At 39.7% G+C, this 14,808-nt stretch overlaps 1 protein-coding gene across 4 annotated transcripts in view; it reads left to right on the plus strand.

Annotated features, from left to right (window-relative positions):
- Positions 1-14,808, plus strand: part of MYOM2 (myomesin 2) — an 82,780-nt gene that overhangs the window by 7,371 nt on the left and 60,601 nt on the right. For all 4 annotated transcript variants that reach the window (XM_005506797.3, XM_021293580.2, XM_065056035.1 and 1 more), the window contains exons 3-8: positions 943-1,076; positions 2,129-2,248; positions 3,780-3,918; positions 4,091-4,248; positions 5,133-5,225; positions 14,643-14,731. In XM_005506797.3, coding sequence (XP_005506854.2) covers positions 970-1,076; positions 2,129-2,248; positions 3,780-3,918; positions 4,091-4,248; positions 5,133-5,225; positions 14,643-14,731 — 706 coding nt within the window. In that variant the 5' untranslated portion in view covers positions 943-969. The remainder of the gene's footprint in view (positions 1-942; positions 1,077-2,128; positions 2,249-3,779; positions 3,919-4,090; positions 4,249-5,132; positions 5,226-14,642; positions 14,732-14,808) is intronic.

A 14,808-nucleotide genomic window follows, 5' to 3' on the forward strand; every position in this document is an offset into this window, starting at 1 on the left:
AAGGTGTTGGCTGTTTAGTTGTCCTTTGCAATCCCTCACCACTGTTTAGGCCAGGTGGCCCAGCAGTGAAGAGCCCCACATCCAACTGAGACTGTAACTGGGATGTATTCCGCAGATTGCAGTTACACAACCTGGCACCTACTCAGGACATGGCTGGTAACATTCCCCACTTCTGCAATAATTTGTCATCATATTTCTAATGAGCACAGAGGGATGTGGGCAACCCTGGGTTCTTTTAACATCATGTTTGCGAATTTGCTTAACTCCAACTCAGTGGGAAACATGATCTTCCCACCCACACCGCTTCAGGAGCCCCCTGAATGTTTCTGAGAATCTTTTATTCAAATACTCATCAAACTACATCATGCTTTGAAGAAAGTCCACAGGAGGGCAACCAGAATTATTTGAGGTCTGGAAAAAAACGGGTTGTGAGGAAAGTTTGGATGAGCCAGCTTTGTTTAATTTAAACAAGAGAGCTAAAAGTAGATGCAAACAAATTCTTCAATGGGCTACAGCAAAAGTTGGTGAATACAGTCTGGTTTTTGTTGTCATGATGATTTGGACAAGAAACAGTGAGCATAAATCACAAAAAGGGACAAAGTGAAATGTTTGAAGAGCAGAGAGCTGAAACACCTAAATATGCCCAAAACTTAAATTTTTCATGCCTTGAAATTTCTACATAGGTGTTAAATGACATATGCAAAGAAGGGGAAAAGTGATCAAACAAATTATCTTCTTTCTCTATCATCTAGGATTCTATATCTCACACTGTGTGGGTGATAAGGTACAGCCCGAGGTACCCGTGTATATAACCGATGCCTCTATTTGACATGAACTGATGGAATTCTGTTCATTTGTACTTGTACACACACGTTTACATGTCAAAAAAAAAATCAAGCCTAGTCTGAAATATACGGCTAAATGTTATTTCACCCTCTGCAGGAATTACTGATTGCAACAAACGGAAGCATGTCATCAGTAGTGGTGCCGTTTTACCAGAGGAGGCATAAGCATTTTGATCAGTCCTATCGCAACATTCAGACAAGATATATACTTGAGGAATATGCAGCAAGAAAGTAAGTGCCACACATTTCACATGTGGAGCATAGAGAGGTTTTTATTTTGGATAATCAGTTCTTCAAAACAAGATCTTTAGCTTCCCCTTCTTTCCCCCGAGAGAGTAATTTATTCAGAATGGTGGTTTTCCACTTCCATTGGGATGCTCCTTGTCTATAGCCTCCCACCAGCATAACTAGACTTCTTGTCTATAGCCTCCCACCAGCATAACTAGACTTCTAAGCTATGTTGCTATTCACCTAGAGCTCAGGATCTGTCCTGTTTACTACCTCCATGTTGGAAGTTCTTCCTTTTAGGCTCCAATTGAAACTTTGACTTAAGAAAAATTGCCATGAAATTTATTTTAAATCACAGCAACCTTTTTTACCTGTTCTTCCATATGACATGAGGATATTCTTTCTCCTGAATCTGACTATTCCTAATTATAGTTTTTGTCATTCAATTTCCTTTTTTAAAACTAAATAAAGGTTTGACTCCTCTCATGTGAAATCTGAGTTTTAACCACAAGATGCATGTTCTTTGTATCTCAAGGTCTGGAGCTTTGAATTTTGCTTGCTTAAAAATCATCATCCTCTCTCCTCAGTAACTGAGAGGACTGGCCAGCCTAGTTAGCAGTTTAGCTTGTCCAGCTTCCCTCATGAAAGAGAAGGGCTTCTGCAGAAGGTTATGTGAAGTGTAGAAAGGCAGGAAAGTAACACAGACAGTGTTACAGGGATTGTGCGAGATTTCTATGTTAGGCTGGTACCCTCGTGGTTCACTGGAGTACTATCACAGCACTTGAATGACCGGAGACTGAGATAACAATAAATTTAATAGAACTGAATGAAATAAAATGCTTAATGATCCCCAATGACAGATGATGGGCATTAAGCCCTTGAAGGACAAGTGAGATTCAACACCCTTGTGCCATTAGTGAGGAATATAAAGTAGGTTTTTCACTGAACAGTGCTCACTCATGGTATTCAGCTCATTTAAAGTAATTTCTTTGACTTTTGTGAGTTCATGTTTTGCCAGAATTGCTGGGTTATAACAATGTCTTTCATATTTGAAGGGCTGCTTCCAGACAGGCTGCTTATTATGAATCATCTGGCTTGGGAAAAACGACATGTAGACTCTGTGCCAGGAGGGCACGCACCTTGGCTCATGAAGCAATGCAAGAATCCAGGAAAAGGTAAATCTCTGCTGGTCCCGTCTGACCTGTGTGGTGGCTCTGGTCCCATTTAGTATTCCTCTTTTGCCAGGGCTCTTTTCAGAGCTGACAAGACTGGAGGCTTCTCTGTCACTGTTCTTCACTAATCTATTTTGGCTGGAATACTAAATGACTGAGTGTCACTTTCAATCTCATATTTCAGCCCAGAGTTGTTCCCTTAATCCCCACTCTGACCCTTGAAAACAGATTTAAAACCAAAATAAATTAGAATCTGCCTGGGATCCAAAACTCATTTTTTAACCGATCTGCTCCACTATTCCTGAATTTCTGGTTTGAATCAGCTTAAACATTTCAAGTTCTTTCATTAACACCAAGATGTCTTACTGGCATGTCTCAGTTACAGCCTTGATACAAAGTCCTACAGTAAATGTGCTGACAGCAACATTCCTGTTAGTGAATTTGGCTGTTTCTGCTCTGCCATGGTCTACAGTGACTGCACCAAAGACATAGAGAATTTACACTAAAATAATGAATTCTGCCTTGTTTGTAGAAAATGTGTTGCGAAAATCATATACATCCACATGGTTCTGGTAGTTTGACTGTTTTGAAATATATATCCTAGAAACAGAATGTTCTAGAAAAATCAAATTTGTATACTCTAGTTTATTTTTTTAAAAAGTCTTAAATTCTATCAATATAAAAATAAACGGCAGATCAAGGCTGATATTTAAAGTACATTGAAACGGTACAAAGAAATATTTTTAAAATAGCAGACAAATAATGTCTTGATCTACTGTTCACTGAATTTAAAGGAAGTTTTCTCATTTGCTTCATGGCAATGAAGCCTGGGTTATGCTTTAAGGATCTTTCCATATTCTATAATGCCAGTCATGTTAGAAATTTGTGATATTCAGCTCCCTTATTTTGTCCTGTTGCCAAGGTAAAGAGTAGTTTAGGATGCTTACTGAATCAGCATGAATGAAGGATTTGGAGCTAGCTCCTCTGAAAAACACTTATTAAGTTTTGTTTTGTTTGTTTGTTTTTTTTAGGAATTCTGAAAAATCTACAGAGTTAGTTTTTCAGGAAACAACCCACAAGTTTCTCAAAATGTTGCCTTTTCCTGATAGTTTCTATAATACTTCCTGCTCACCCCTGTTCAAGGACAGCTTTTTTGCATGCATTGAGTCATCAAATCCTTGCAAACTCCTTAGTGTGTATCTTTCAGTTGAGGTAAGGTGGTACAGCCCATGAAGATACTAGAGCATCCCAGGTGCTAGAGGAAAGGGCACACCATAAGGAAGGCCCAACTCTTATCAGCGTGTGAACAGGCACCACATATACAAAAGGAAAGAAAAGGAAAAAAAGAAGGAAAATTCATATTCATTTCACATGCTCATTAGGATGAGTGGATAGACTCTAAGAATAATTCCTAAACCAGATTTTGCATCTTGCTGATATGGTTTCAGAGCTCTTGGTTGCCCAATGTGTATAAGTGACAATCTTAAAGCTTCATATCGGTTACTCTTACCTGATACTTTTTCTTATCCTACAGGACTCATGAACAAAAGACTCATGCAAGTGATGAGAAAAGAATCCGTTTTGCCAGTGAGTTATCTGCTTTGGAAAAAGAGATTCACACAGCCAGGCACCACGCCAGAGAACATCTGGATAGACTTGCTATACAAAGGATGGTACAGTGCTGAACCTTTTTATTCTTATCCAGGCATAATTATAAGATATACTGAAATTTAGGCCTGTGTTTCAAATACCAATAGTGATTTAGCATATTTTAATTTTGTGGATTTAAGATTAAGTCTTCTATCCCATTTGAGTTCGGTGCTTTCCTTTTCCTGTGTTTAATAGGTAGAAGAAAATATGGCTCTGGAAAGACATGCTGTTGAGGAAAGTATAAGTCGAGCTCCCGAAATTCTAGTACGTCTGAGGTCTCACACAGTCTGGGAAAAGATGTCTGTGAGCCTTTGCTTCACTGTACAAGGATTTCCTACCCCTGCAGTACAATGGTAAGAGATTGGCCTTTCCTAGTCCTCTAAAAATGTTGTTAAGCTTTTTTCATTTGGAAGTTATGACATAACTGGTGTCACATACATAATGGCTATGTTAACCCCCCTTTATAATCCTCATAGATGTGCTGGATTGTAGCAGTTGATACTGCAGTAGAAGGAGTGGCAGGACAGCTTGCTCAATGGCCCTGTGCAGTGTGAGAAGCAAACCCAAGTGTTTCAGAAGGCAGACTGTGGAAGGCATTCCAGTCTCTCTGGCCATTGAGTTCCCTGATGATGAAGTAGCAAATGGCAAAATGCACGGAGCTCACAGGCTACTTGCAAAGCCTGAGTAAACATGCACAACACCATTGTTGTCATGGGCTGTACCCGTGTTCACTTTGTGTCAGCCTCTGTGGAGGCGAACATGAAAGTCACATCCCTGAAGCTTCCCTCCCTTCCAAACAAGTGCTGTCCTGTATGTATGAGAGCCCCAGGCTGGACCCTGAAGACCTAACCCGAGGCACAATTCTGTTGTTGCTTCCCCGGTTTGTGCTGAAGTGCTTTACTGCTGTGATCCAAGACAAAGTTTGCTTTTCATCTTGTGTCAGGGCTAGTTGGCTGAAGTTCAAGTCACATACCATCTTCTCTCTACTGCACTGCCTGCTCTTCTGATTTGGGTGCACATCTTCTCTTTCTGCTTTCTTACTGCAATGATGGTCCCCCTTTGCCTTCAGAACCCAATGTGTAGCTGTTCATACATACTGGAAAATACTCTATACAGGTAGAGGAGATTTATAGAGAGAGCTCAGATGATAGTAAATGATATCTGGATGTAAAAATCTGCTAAATGAATGCAATGGATAGTATCTATTTAATGAATTAATATTTTTCTCTATTGTCAGGTACAAAAATGAGGAATTGATTACCCCCGCCAGTGATCCAACGAAGTACAGAATTGAAAGCAAATATGGAGTCCATGTGTTGCATATAAACAGGTAGATTATTCTGGGGAATACAACAGTTTTTAGTACTCTACACAAAGCATTTCATATTAAATACAGTTAAAAATTCACACAAAGGCTGCAAGAGAGTTGTTAAATTCAGCAGATTTCTCTGTTGGTACTCACATTTAAGGTACAGAAGATTTACTGAGTAGCTGAATATTAGATCATGAAAATGAAATGAAAAATTAGATATTTCTATTATTTAACTCCAGCAATCTACAAGGAGATAGAAAAGCAGAGGTAAGTACCTGAAAGAATAGTAGTTCCTTTTTTATTAGAATTATATCTTTTCAGTTATTCAAAGTGGAAAATTGTCTGTGTATTTTATATACTTTCCACGATGTATCTCTTTAAAGTAAGCAAAAATTTAGCTGGTCAGGGCAAGGATAACCTGTCATCAGTATTTGTTTTATCATATGTTAGGTACTGTTTACTTTTTGATCTCTATTTTTTTTTGTTCTCCCAAAAGAAGAAAGTGTAATTTTTTAAAAGGTTTTAATTTAATTGATTTTATTTGTCTATATGATGTTAAACTTCTGGTATAGAAAATGCCTGGGTAGAACATCTTTGCAAATCTAATCCCATGCTGTCCTAAAGAACTGAAATATTGCATGTTGCATGTGACTTGATACAAGCATGTTTTTTGGTTTTTTTTTTTTTTTTCCTTAATATAAAAGCCCCAAGAAATGTGAGGACAGGACTGTGGTATTTAAAAATGAAATTAATATCTAGAGCAGAGACACAAACACCCCTTTTAATTTCTCCAGAACATGAGCATCAGCTGTGCTGGAGCAGCTGGAATATTTGTGGCTAACACTTGGCTAACCAAACATTTTATCTTCCACCCTGTCTCCATCTGTCAGCAGTGGAAGCAGCCCTGAGCACAGCCTTGTGGCATTAGTACAGAAAATAAGTGCTTCATTCCTTCTGCTTTTGGGAAGGACTACTTGCCTTTGCCATCCTGCAACAAAGTCCAGCCCAACTCTCCACTTTTCTATAGCTCAGGATGGGAGAAACATGTCCCTGTACAGAAGCTGTTTGCAAGAACCACTGTGTTGTTGCTTTTTAAGAGATGCTTCTGAGGGAGTAGCAGTACTTATCAACACTTCTAAGATGCTCATAGTTTTATACCCCCAGTCTATGAGTAACTTGCTGACATCTCTCTGTATCCATGAAATGTCTCAACAAAACTGATTCTTCCCACCAACATTACTTTTGGAGATGAGAGCAGGAGGTTAAAACAAGTTGTCCTCCTGCAATCCTCTCCCTTGCAGCAGGGAAAATGGAAAATGCTTTCCTTTAGCTGGATGTGTATGAATGAAAATCAGGAGATGAAACTTTGGTGACTTCCTGCCAGGAAGCGACTGTGGCTGTGTTTATTTCCCTTAGTCCACAAGTCCACAAGTCCACAAGTCCAGTTGCTGCATATGCAGTACATAGGTTCCTTTTGTGGCATTTTGGGAGTAAATGGCTAGTGGAAGAAATGAGAATCAGTACTGACACTGCTTTCTGAGTATCTGTAACCACCAGGCTGAAGGGTACTAGTGGCTCACATCCCCTTGGTGCTCTTTTTTCTCTTTCCTCTGCTGTTTGTCAGACATGTAGACAACATCCACAATCAGCTTTGGGAGTGTTCAGACCCAGCCATGTCTATTCGTAGATACCATAGAGTTGTTTATTGGCACCCACTCAGGTGCTCTCACCCAACTCATCATCATCCACTGTTTACTAATCCCAGACCTGTATGTATCTGTGCTGGCTCCCTCACGTTCAACCAAGCTGCCATCTGCAGAGGCTGTGGCTCTATTTCTCTTTTGTTCTGTCTGGCAGTGTGGTGTCTTTGCCACCTAAAGATATCTGGCTGCTCTCCCACAGGTATCTCTTATCTACTTCAAAGAATACTGTGAAGTTGTGTGATTTATTTACCATAGATTTACACAGTTTATGAAATAAAAAAATCTAACCTGAAATGTATGTCTTTATTACTAATCTGTTTTATTTCAAAACTTGACCATCAGCCATATTTTCTGTTCCAAAAGACAGAAAATTTACATACAAGAAATGGAAGAACATTTTGATAGTGCATTACTAATACTAGGTGTTTCTTATATGGAAAACAATGGATGTATATACATAGTGGTTAAAATACATACTAATGTGCTTATACAAACACGTATCAAGTAACTCTGGATCTTCCATACATATTTTTGTGCACATATATTTGGAGTATTACTTTTTTTATTTTTTTTCCGGGAAATAGAACAGTTGGGATTTTCTATCTACCCACTTCTGTGCTATTCTCAGCTGTTCACACCAAAGTGCTGAGCTGCATGTCATCTGATCCACAGCCGCTCAGAACGGCCTTGGAATTTCTTGGCTACCTTTCTAGTGCTTCAGTGAAGCTCAGGCAGTGAACTTCTCATTCTGATGCAAGTGTGATATTTATTCCTATAAGTATTCCTTGATCCCAGTGGAAAAATTCTTGAGGCACCAAAACCCGAACGTCACCTTGTCATCTTAGCGTAGTAACTGGACACAATTTCATCCCCCCTGTTCGCTGTCTTCCAGGGCCCAGAAGCCTATACAGTGACCAGATCATTTTCATTTCTCTGTCTCATATTTTAATGGTGCTTTGTGCTCAATTGACCTCATTTTGTGCATGCATTCAGCACTATCATTATGATACAGTACTGCTTTCCTGCTCTTTTTAGGCTTCTTCAATTGGAGCTTGAGCTCAAGGTCTCCCTTGAGCAGTAAAGAAAAGGGGTTTGAAGTTTCATTATATTTTTCACACATCTCCTAATTACAGGAGAAGAGATATTGCCAGCCTTCACTGGGCAAGTGGTTCTTCTCATCTTTCATCTCACTTCTGATAGGTGATTCAGAGGGGACCGTGAAGAATCCTCTGAGGGAAAGCTACTGGTGTTTGAAGTGATTGATACATGTCTGAGAATGTCAGGGTTTATTTAAAATGCATTTCTTTATCCCACCTAATTTAACTATGTGTTGGCACATAATACAAGAAAAGATTTCTGTATCACAGGTAGTCAAAAGGAGGGTGTGCCGTTGCTTTATAGCACAGCTGCAAAATATTTTCTGCCTTTGTGTATATATTTATAATTAGAAATCATAATATTGTGAATTTCTTAGCTGTTGCTACTTGTTTAGCAACAGGTTTTGGATTTTTGTTTGTTTGCTTACTGTGATGCCTCCTTAAATGAATCGCTTAGCTTTATGCAACTGTGAATAGCTGTATTACATTTCCTGCTGTGTTGGCTGGGGCACAGGGGGGACAGCAGTCGGCTCCTGACTAGGGGGGGTTCCCACCTCCACTCCTCAGCGAGACAGGAACAGGGAAGGAGGTTTGATTTTCCAGAGCTCTGTCGGTGTGATGTGTCTGCACAGTCCCACCTATACAAGGCTCGAAGTTAGGCAGTATTTTATCTTTTATTAGGGCCCTCTTTCTTTCCTGCTTCACTAATTGTCGCTTTAGAAGTGCTTGTAATTGCGGCAAAGGTTCGTGGTTGCATCGGCAAGAATGTGTGGCAGACCAGCAGAGTGCAGTGTGATACCTGCTGCCAGCAGGGAGAGCTGGCCCTCTCATCACGCCCCTCAGCACCGCCAGCACTGCTCCAAAATAAAAAGCGTAAAAAATTGATTGAGCCTTCCCTTCTTACTATTCTCATCTAACAAATGACACTGTGCAGTCGGTACAGAGCTATTTTAGTTTGATTAGGCGCAAAAGGCTCGAGGTCATTTAATGTGGAGAGACAGAGAGTGAGGGCTGCCCTTTCTCCCGCTGCTGGTGGAAGCAGGGCAGAGCAGAGACATTGCGGCAAGGGCAGCCCTCTGGCCTAGCAAGGCAGAGCCTTTGAGCTGTACAGGGTTGATGGGCTGATAAACTGCAGTTCTCAGGGTTTCGCAGGTATGCAGTACCAGTGGGTGTATAGGCTGCAAGTGTGGTGTGCTTCTGCTCTTCTTTCCTCCCTGAAATGCAAACAAGAGCCCTCAAATGAAATGGTCTGTGATCTTCTGACCTGTCACTGTTCCCTATAAGTTGCAATAGTTGGGAGCTATAGGAAGTGGCCACCTGATAACAGAGTTCCCCTCTTCAGTAATGACAAAAGCCAGCCAAACAAAAAGAATCAGTCAGATCCAGCCTGACTGGAGAATCAGAACGTGAGATGGTAATCCTGTTGAGTATTTCCACATTTTTATGTCGTATAGCCATAGCACTGGAAATTTTGTCATTTGCATTCAAATGAGGCAATTTTAACTCTATGTAATTTACTACGTTCTGCTTCCTGTTCTTGACATGCACTGAATTTTGTTCCAATTCAGGCAAAAATGTTATTTCACTCTTAACTCCTGTGTTTAAATCTACACTAAGCAGATGGATGAATATATGCATTTTAAACAGATGTATCTGCCTGGGGAATATTCCCTGCACAAACATTAGCACTTCCGAACCTCATGTGGATTCAGGGCAATTTAATTTTCAGAAAAAGTATTAGTACCTTGGGACAGATACAGCTCTGCGCTCACACTTTATGCTATCTAAATGTACTCTATGCATATTTTATCTGACCTTTGTAAAGGTTGGAAAACATATTCTCCATCATGATGCAAGAATAACTGTTGGAAAGACCACACCTTGACTCCTGGGTACTTCAAATATCGTTTCTTACAGGTCTTGACTCAGTGCACTTTACAGTGCAATTTAGGAAGTCTAGGGATTTTTAGCATACAGGGAAGTAGATAGCTTCCAGAATAATCCTCAGTCTGAGTATTACTTGGCACAAAAAGAGAGTCAGGACCTTACGTGACTTGCCATCCCGACCAACTTCTTCAAAGTGTATATTAAACAAATGGGCTTTGTAGCTCTTACCCACTAACCCTGTATACTTCCAACACCAGATTCGAAAGCAGCCCTTACTTACACTAAGATGGTTTGATTTATATCCTGGAGAATCAGGTTAGAGATTATAGTTAGGACTTGTAAAATACTTTCAAAGCAGTGACTTCCAGAAAATGGGTAGAGCTGTTAGAACCTCTTAAACATCAGAAAGTGCCTGTACTGGGGAACTGTTACCTGTATGTTCATAATGACTGTAAAAACCTTATTTCTCTCCTTATAACCAAAGAATGTTGTAAGAGTGCGGTCAGTCATTTGTTCAGTAACTTCTTTCTTCTGTTGTCCCTGAGAAAATTAATTCTCACTCCATCACTAACTTCTGTCAAATAGCTGCTTTCAGACATTCAATTTTTGGGGCTAAAGAAACAACACTTTTGTGAATCTCCTGTCTTTTCTAGAGACTTTTAGGATCATATTGTGTTTTGTCTACCTTGGAGACCCTCACAAACAGGAAAATCTTGTCAAGAGATGTATTTTGCTGTTCCTTATGAGAGAGTAAGGCTATGTGGAGGGCACTGAGATAAGCATAGATATATTTTCATTTGAAAAGTTAATCAGGTATCTGCCATTCTGCTTCTTCATTCTAGAGTGACAACTTTGCAGTTCTTACACCCCTAAATTTCTGATGCTTTGAATGGTCAAGCACAGATCGGGGCCTTGCTTTTGTGCAGAATGCACGTTTCTAGAATTTCTGGATTATTTTTATGCCACCTTGTGGTTAATGATAAATCACTCTATATTCTGAATTGTGTGAAATTCTTACAGAAATGAATTCCTATTGACTGTTTTATCTACTGTTTTGATGGAAAATGAAGCCAACACTGAGAGCAGATAATGACTGTTTTGAAGTGATAGTTAATCAGCATTACCCTCAGTTTATTTTACCCCTGTTGTTAATACTCTGTAAACACAACAAAATGTTAAAGAACAGCTAAGTTGGATTTGACAGAAGCAAAGCAGCCTGAAGTAATGCTTTGCTTGTGTGAGGGAACACAGCAATGGTGGAGTAGGCTTCATCACTCAGTTTTGATAAGGATGCAGTACAGCCATAGATGGATCAGCACCTCATCAGCAACTGCAGCGTGGCTCCCCCACCACATGCCCTGTCAGGTGTGAGAGTGCACCATCCTCCTGGAGTGTCTGGCATACACCTGCCACTAGTGCCTAGGAATTGCATGTCTGAAATCTGCTTGCCATAGTAGATTAAACACATCCTGTGCCACAGTGGCCTGCTGGCATGGGATGGACTAATTCTCTTGTCGTTCGGGGCAGGGCAGCTACATTCAAGCTATTTTCTGGGAATGGACCCTTGCTATCTCCTGACCTGTGTCCAGGAATCCTTTTAGCGAGCTCGCACACACCACGGCATGCCAAGCCCTGTTCTAACACGTCAGCACCAGGGTGATCAAGATCCAGTTTCTGAGGATGCTACCTAACACTGTTTAATTTGCTAACACATAATACATGTTACTAAATATAACATACTATTTACTGTATACTCTCTATATCTCTTTAAAGTAGGTATGCAGAGCAGAGTGAGGGGAACACCTTACTGTTCCAGTACAGTAAGTTCTGCAATGGCCCTTCTTGTAAAAAAAATGAGATGTCTCATTTGTTGTTAGCTTATTTCATTACTGCAAGACACTGTATCGGGCTGTGAGAAATGTACGAAATACATACATTTCAGTATAGAGACATCATAACGTGACTTAGGAAAGAAGTCTTCAGTTTAATGCAGTTTTGCCTTGCTTTTAGTACTTTATCACTCAAATGTTAAATAGTGTGAAACTGCGATAGAAAAAAAGTCACTCCTGTTTTCAAGGAGTTAGTGCAAAGAAATGTTGCCAAGTACAACAGCCTTCAAGCAATTCCAGAATCAGTTAAGCTTTATATGGATCTGCAAATAGGTATTGGCATTTTCTAAAATCCTTTCTGAAAACAACAACAAAAAACCTGTTGAATGATATTGAGCCTAATATTTCAATTATTTTAAATTGCTTTTTGGACTTACTTTGCCTGTCCAGACTGTAGTAGCATGCTCAAGGGCTTCATACCCATCTGAAGGCTTTTCAGTTAAGTGGCCTAATCTTTGGATTTACCCCTCTGACTTTGATAATTAATTGTATGATAAACTTTGTATTTTACTTCTTTATTTTGTGAAATGCATGGCTGAAGATTAGCCTCCAGGAGGAGCTGTTAGTCCTGTACGTTTATAGAGATAAATCTCAATTTAACAGAGCTTTCATCAAGTTATGTTTTAGACATCACAGTGCAGATAGGATCATTCTTGATATGACACTGTCCAGAATATATGCAGGAGCTGAAAAATAGGTGTCTGATGTGCCTGTCACAGGTGCTACATACCTCAGAATTGGCATCCTGTTTTGCAATTTACATCAAACACTTATACATATTCTTCCTTCTCTCACACCTGGGATATGTGTCTGAGAAGACAAGTGCAATCAGAATTTCATCCCTTTCATCTGGCAGTTGCCAAGAAGATACAAATTTGTTCTTCTGAGAGGAAACTAAGTGCATGTGTGCCGAACATTGTTTCTCATCACTGGAAATTTCAGAGTGGCCTCCATTAAAGGCACTACTAAATGAATTACACAGGGGCAGGGTTTAATTGTGTTTCAGACAGCACTCCACTTAGCTGACAGCCCAACCTAATAGAAATTCCAAAATGCTGTATTTCATATTTGAGTATTTAGTATGTGTGTTTCTAAAAACAAAACAGAAGTAAATTCTGAAATATTTTTAATTAAAATATTCATTCTGAAATGTAAAAATGAAATATTCTACCTTTTCCAAAATTCTTTCTTCAGCCAGACTAAGTTCTTTCAGCAAAACTGAGGAAAACTCATTCAACCCAAATCTACATTTTACCAAAAACTAGTCCAAAATATTTTAAACTTTTTCTAGTAGTTTTTTATATTTGTATTTATTAGAAACACAGAAAATAAGTATACTTCAACTGTAAAGTTGAGTTATTGCACCAAAAACAAAAATTGCATATAGTTTAGTTTCCTTTAATTTACTTCAATTTTATGTCAAGAGTTCTTCTCTTGACTGAACCCCTTTTAAATAAGAAAACTGGGACACCAAAGTTTGTACCTGTATCTTAACATTGGGCTATATATCTGCTAATGTAACTTCTTCTTCAAGGAAGGATATAGCAAGTGAGAAAATCCATCACTGGGTCTTACTTTACATGAAGTAAGAATTTTTTTTAAATTATTTTTACAGAATCACAGAGTCACAGAATGTCAGGGATTGGAACTGATCTTGAACGATCATCTAGTCCAATCCCCCTGTCAGAGCAGGAACACCTAGATGAGGTTACACAGGAAGGTTTCCAGGTGGGTTTTGAATGTCTCCAGAGTAGGAGACTCCACAACCTCCCTGGGCAGCCTGTTCCAGTGTCTGTCACCCTCACTGTGAAGAAGTTTCTTCTCAAATTTAAGTGGAACCTCTTGTGTTCCCGTTTGAACCCATTATTCCTTGTCCTATCATTGGTTGTCACCGAGAAGAGCCTGGCTCCATCCTTGTGACACTCACCCTTTGTATATTTGTAAACATTAATGAGGTCACCCCTCAGTCTCCTCTTCTCCAAGCTAAAGAGCCCCAGCTCCCTCAGCCTTTCCTCATAAGGGAGTTGCTCCACTCCCCTAATCATCTTTGTTGCCCTGGCTGGACTCTCTCCAGCAGTTCCCTGTTCTTCTTGAACTGAGGGGCCCAGAACTGGACACAATATTCCAGGTGTGGTCTCACCAGGGCAGAGTAGAGGGGAAGGAGAACTTCTCTTGACCTACCAACCATCCACTTCTAATACACCCCAGGTACCATTGGCCTTCCTGGCCACAAGGGCACAGTGCTGGCTCATGGTCATCCTGCTGTCCACCAGGACCCCCATTTTAAATTATATTGTCCTCACATAATAAAAGTATTTTTTCACTAAAAAAATATATCAGGCCAAAACATTTATGCCCATAAACAAATCTGGTCAATTTCTCTGGTTTTGTATCATTTTTTCTCAACTGCCTAAGAGATATTAGAGAGGCAAAAAATGCCAGTATCTACCTACTGGAAACAGCCATAGAAGGAGGAAGTTCTGCAAGTTCACATGCACTTTTCTTCTATGTCCTTTTCTTAAGATACATGACAAAAGGGCAAGATGGATGAAGGAAGAAGTTTACATACAGAAAGGGAATAGCCAGGCTGACATCCTCCAGCTATCTTCTTTTGATTATTCTCTAAAGGTCATTTCCAGTTTGCTCAAGTTAATGCAGCCTGCACACAAAGCTGTGATAAAACTGCAGTACAAAAACAGTACCAGCTTTCTGATTGTCTTTCATCAACCTCTTGCACTGCATAACACCAGCAAAGAACTTTATGCACTTTCCTTGGGGTTGGCATACCTTGATTTGTAATATCAATCATTAGAAGAATTTGTGTAAAGAGTCATCTTTTTTCCTCCTTCCTCTTTTCAGAGCTGATTTTGATGATTCTGCTACCTATTCAGCAGTTGCAACAAATGTTCATGGACAAGCATCAACCAATTGTGCTGTGGTTGTACGAAGTAAGTCCTACTTCATGATTAAAATAAGAAATTAATATCATGCTCGTGTCATTGAATGTTTTTTGTATGTTTGTTTA

The sequence above is a fragment of the Columba livia genome, chromosome 3, assembly GCF_036013475.1.
Source record: "Columba livia isolate bColLiv1 breed racing homer chromosome 3, bColLiv1.pat.W.v2, whole genome shotgun sequence".
Classification (NCBI taxonomy): domain Eukaryota; kingdom Metazoa; phylum Chordata; class Aves; order Columbiformes; family Columbidae; genus Columba; species Columba livia.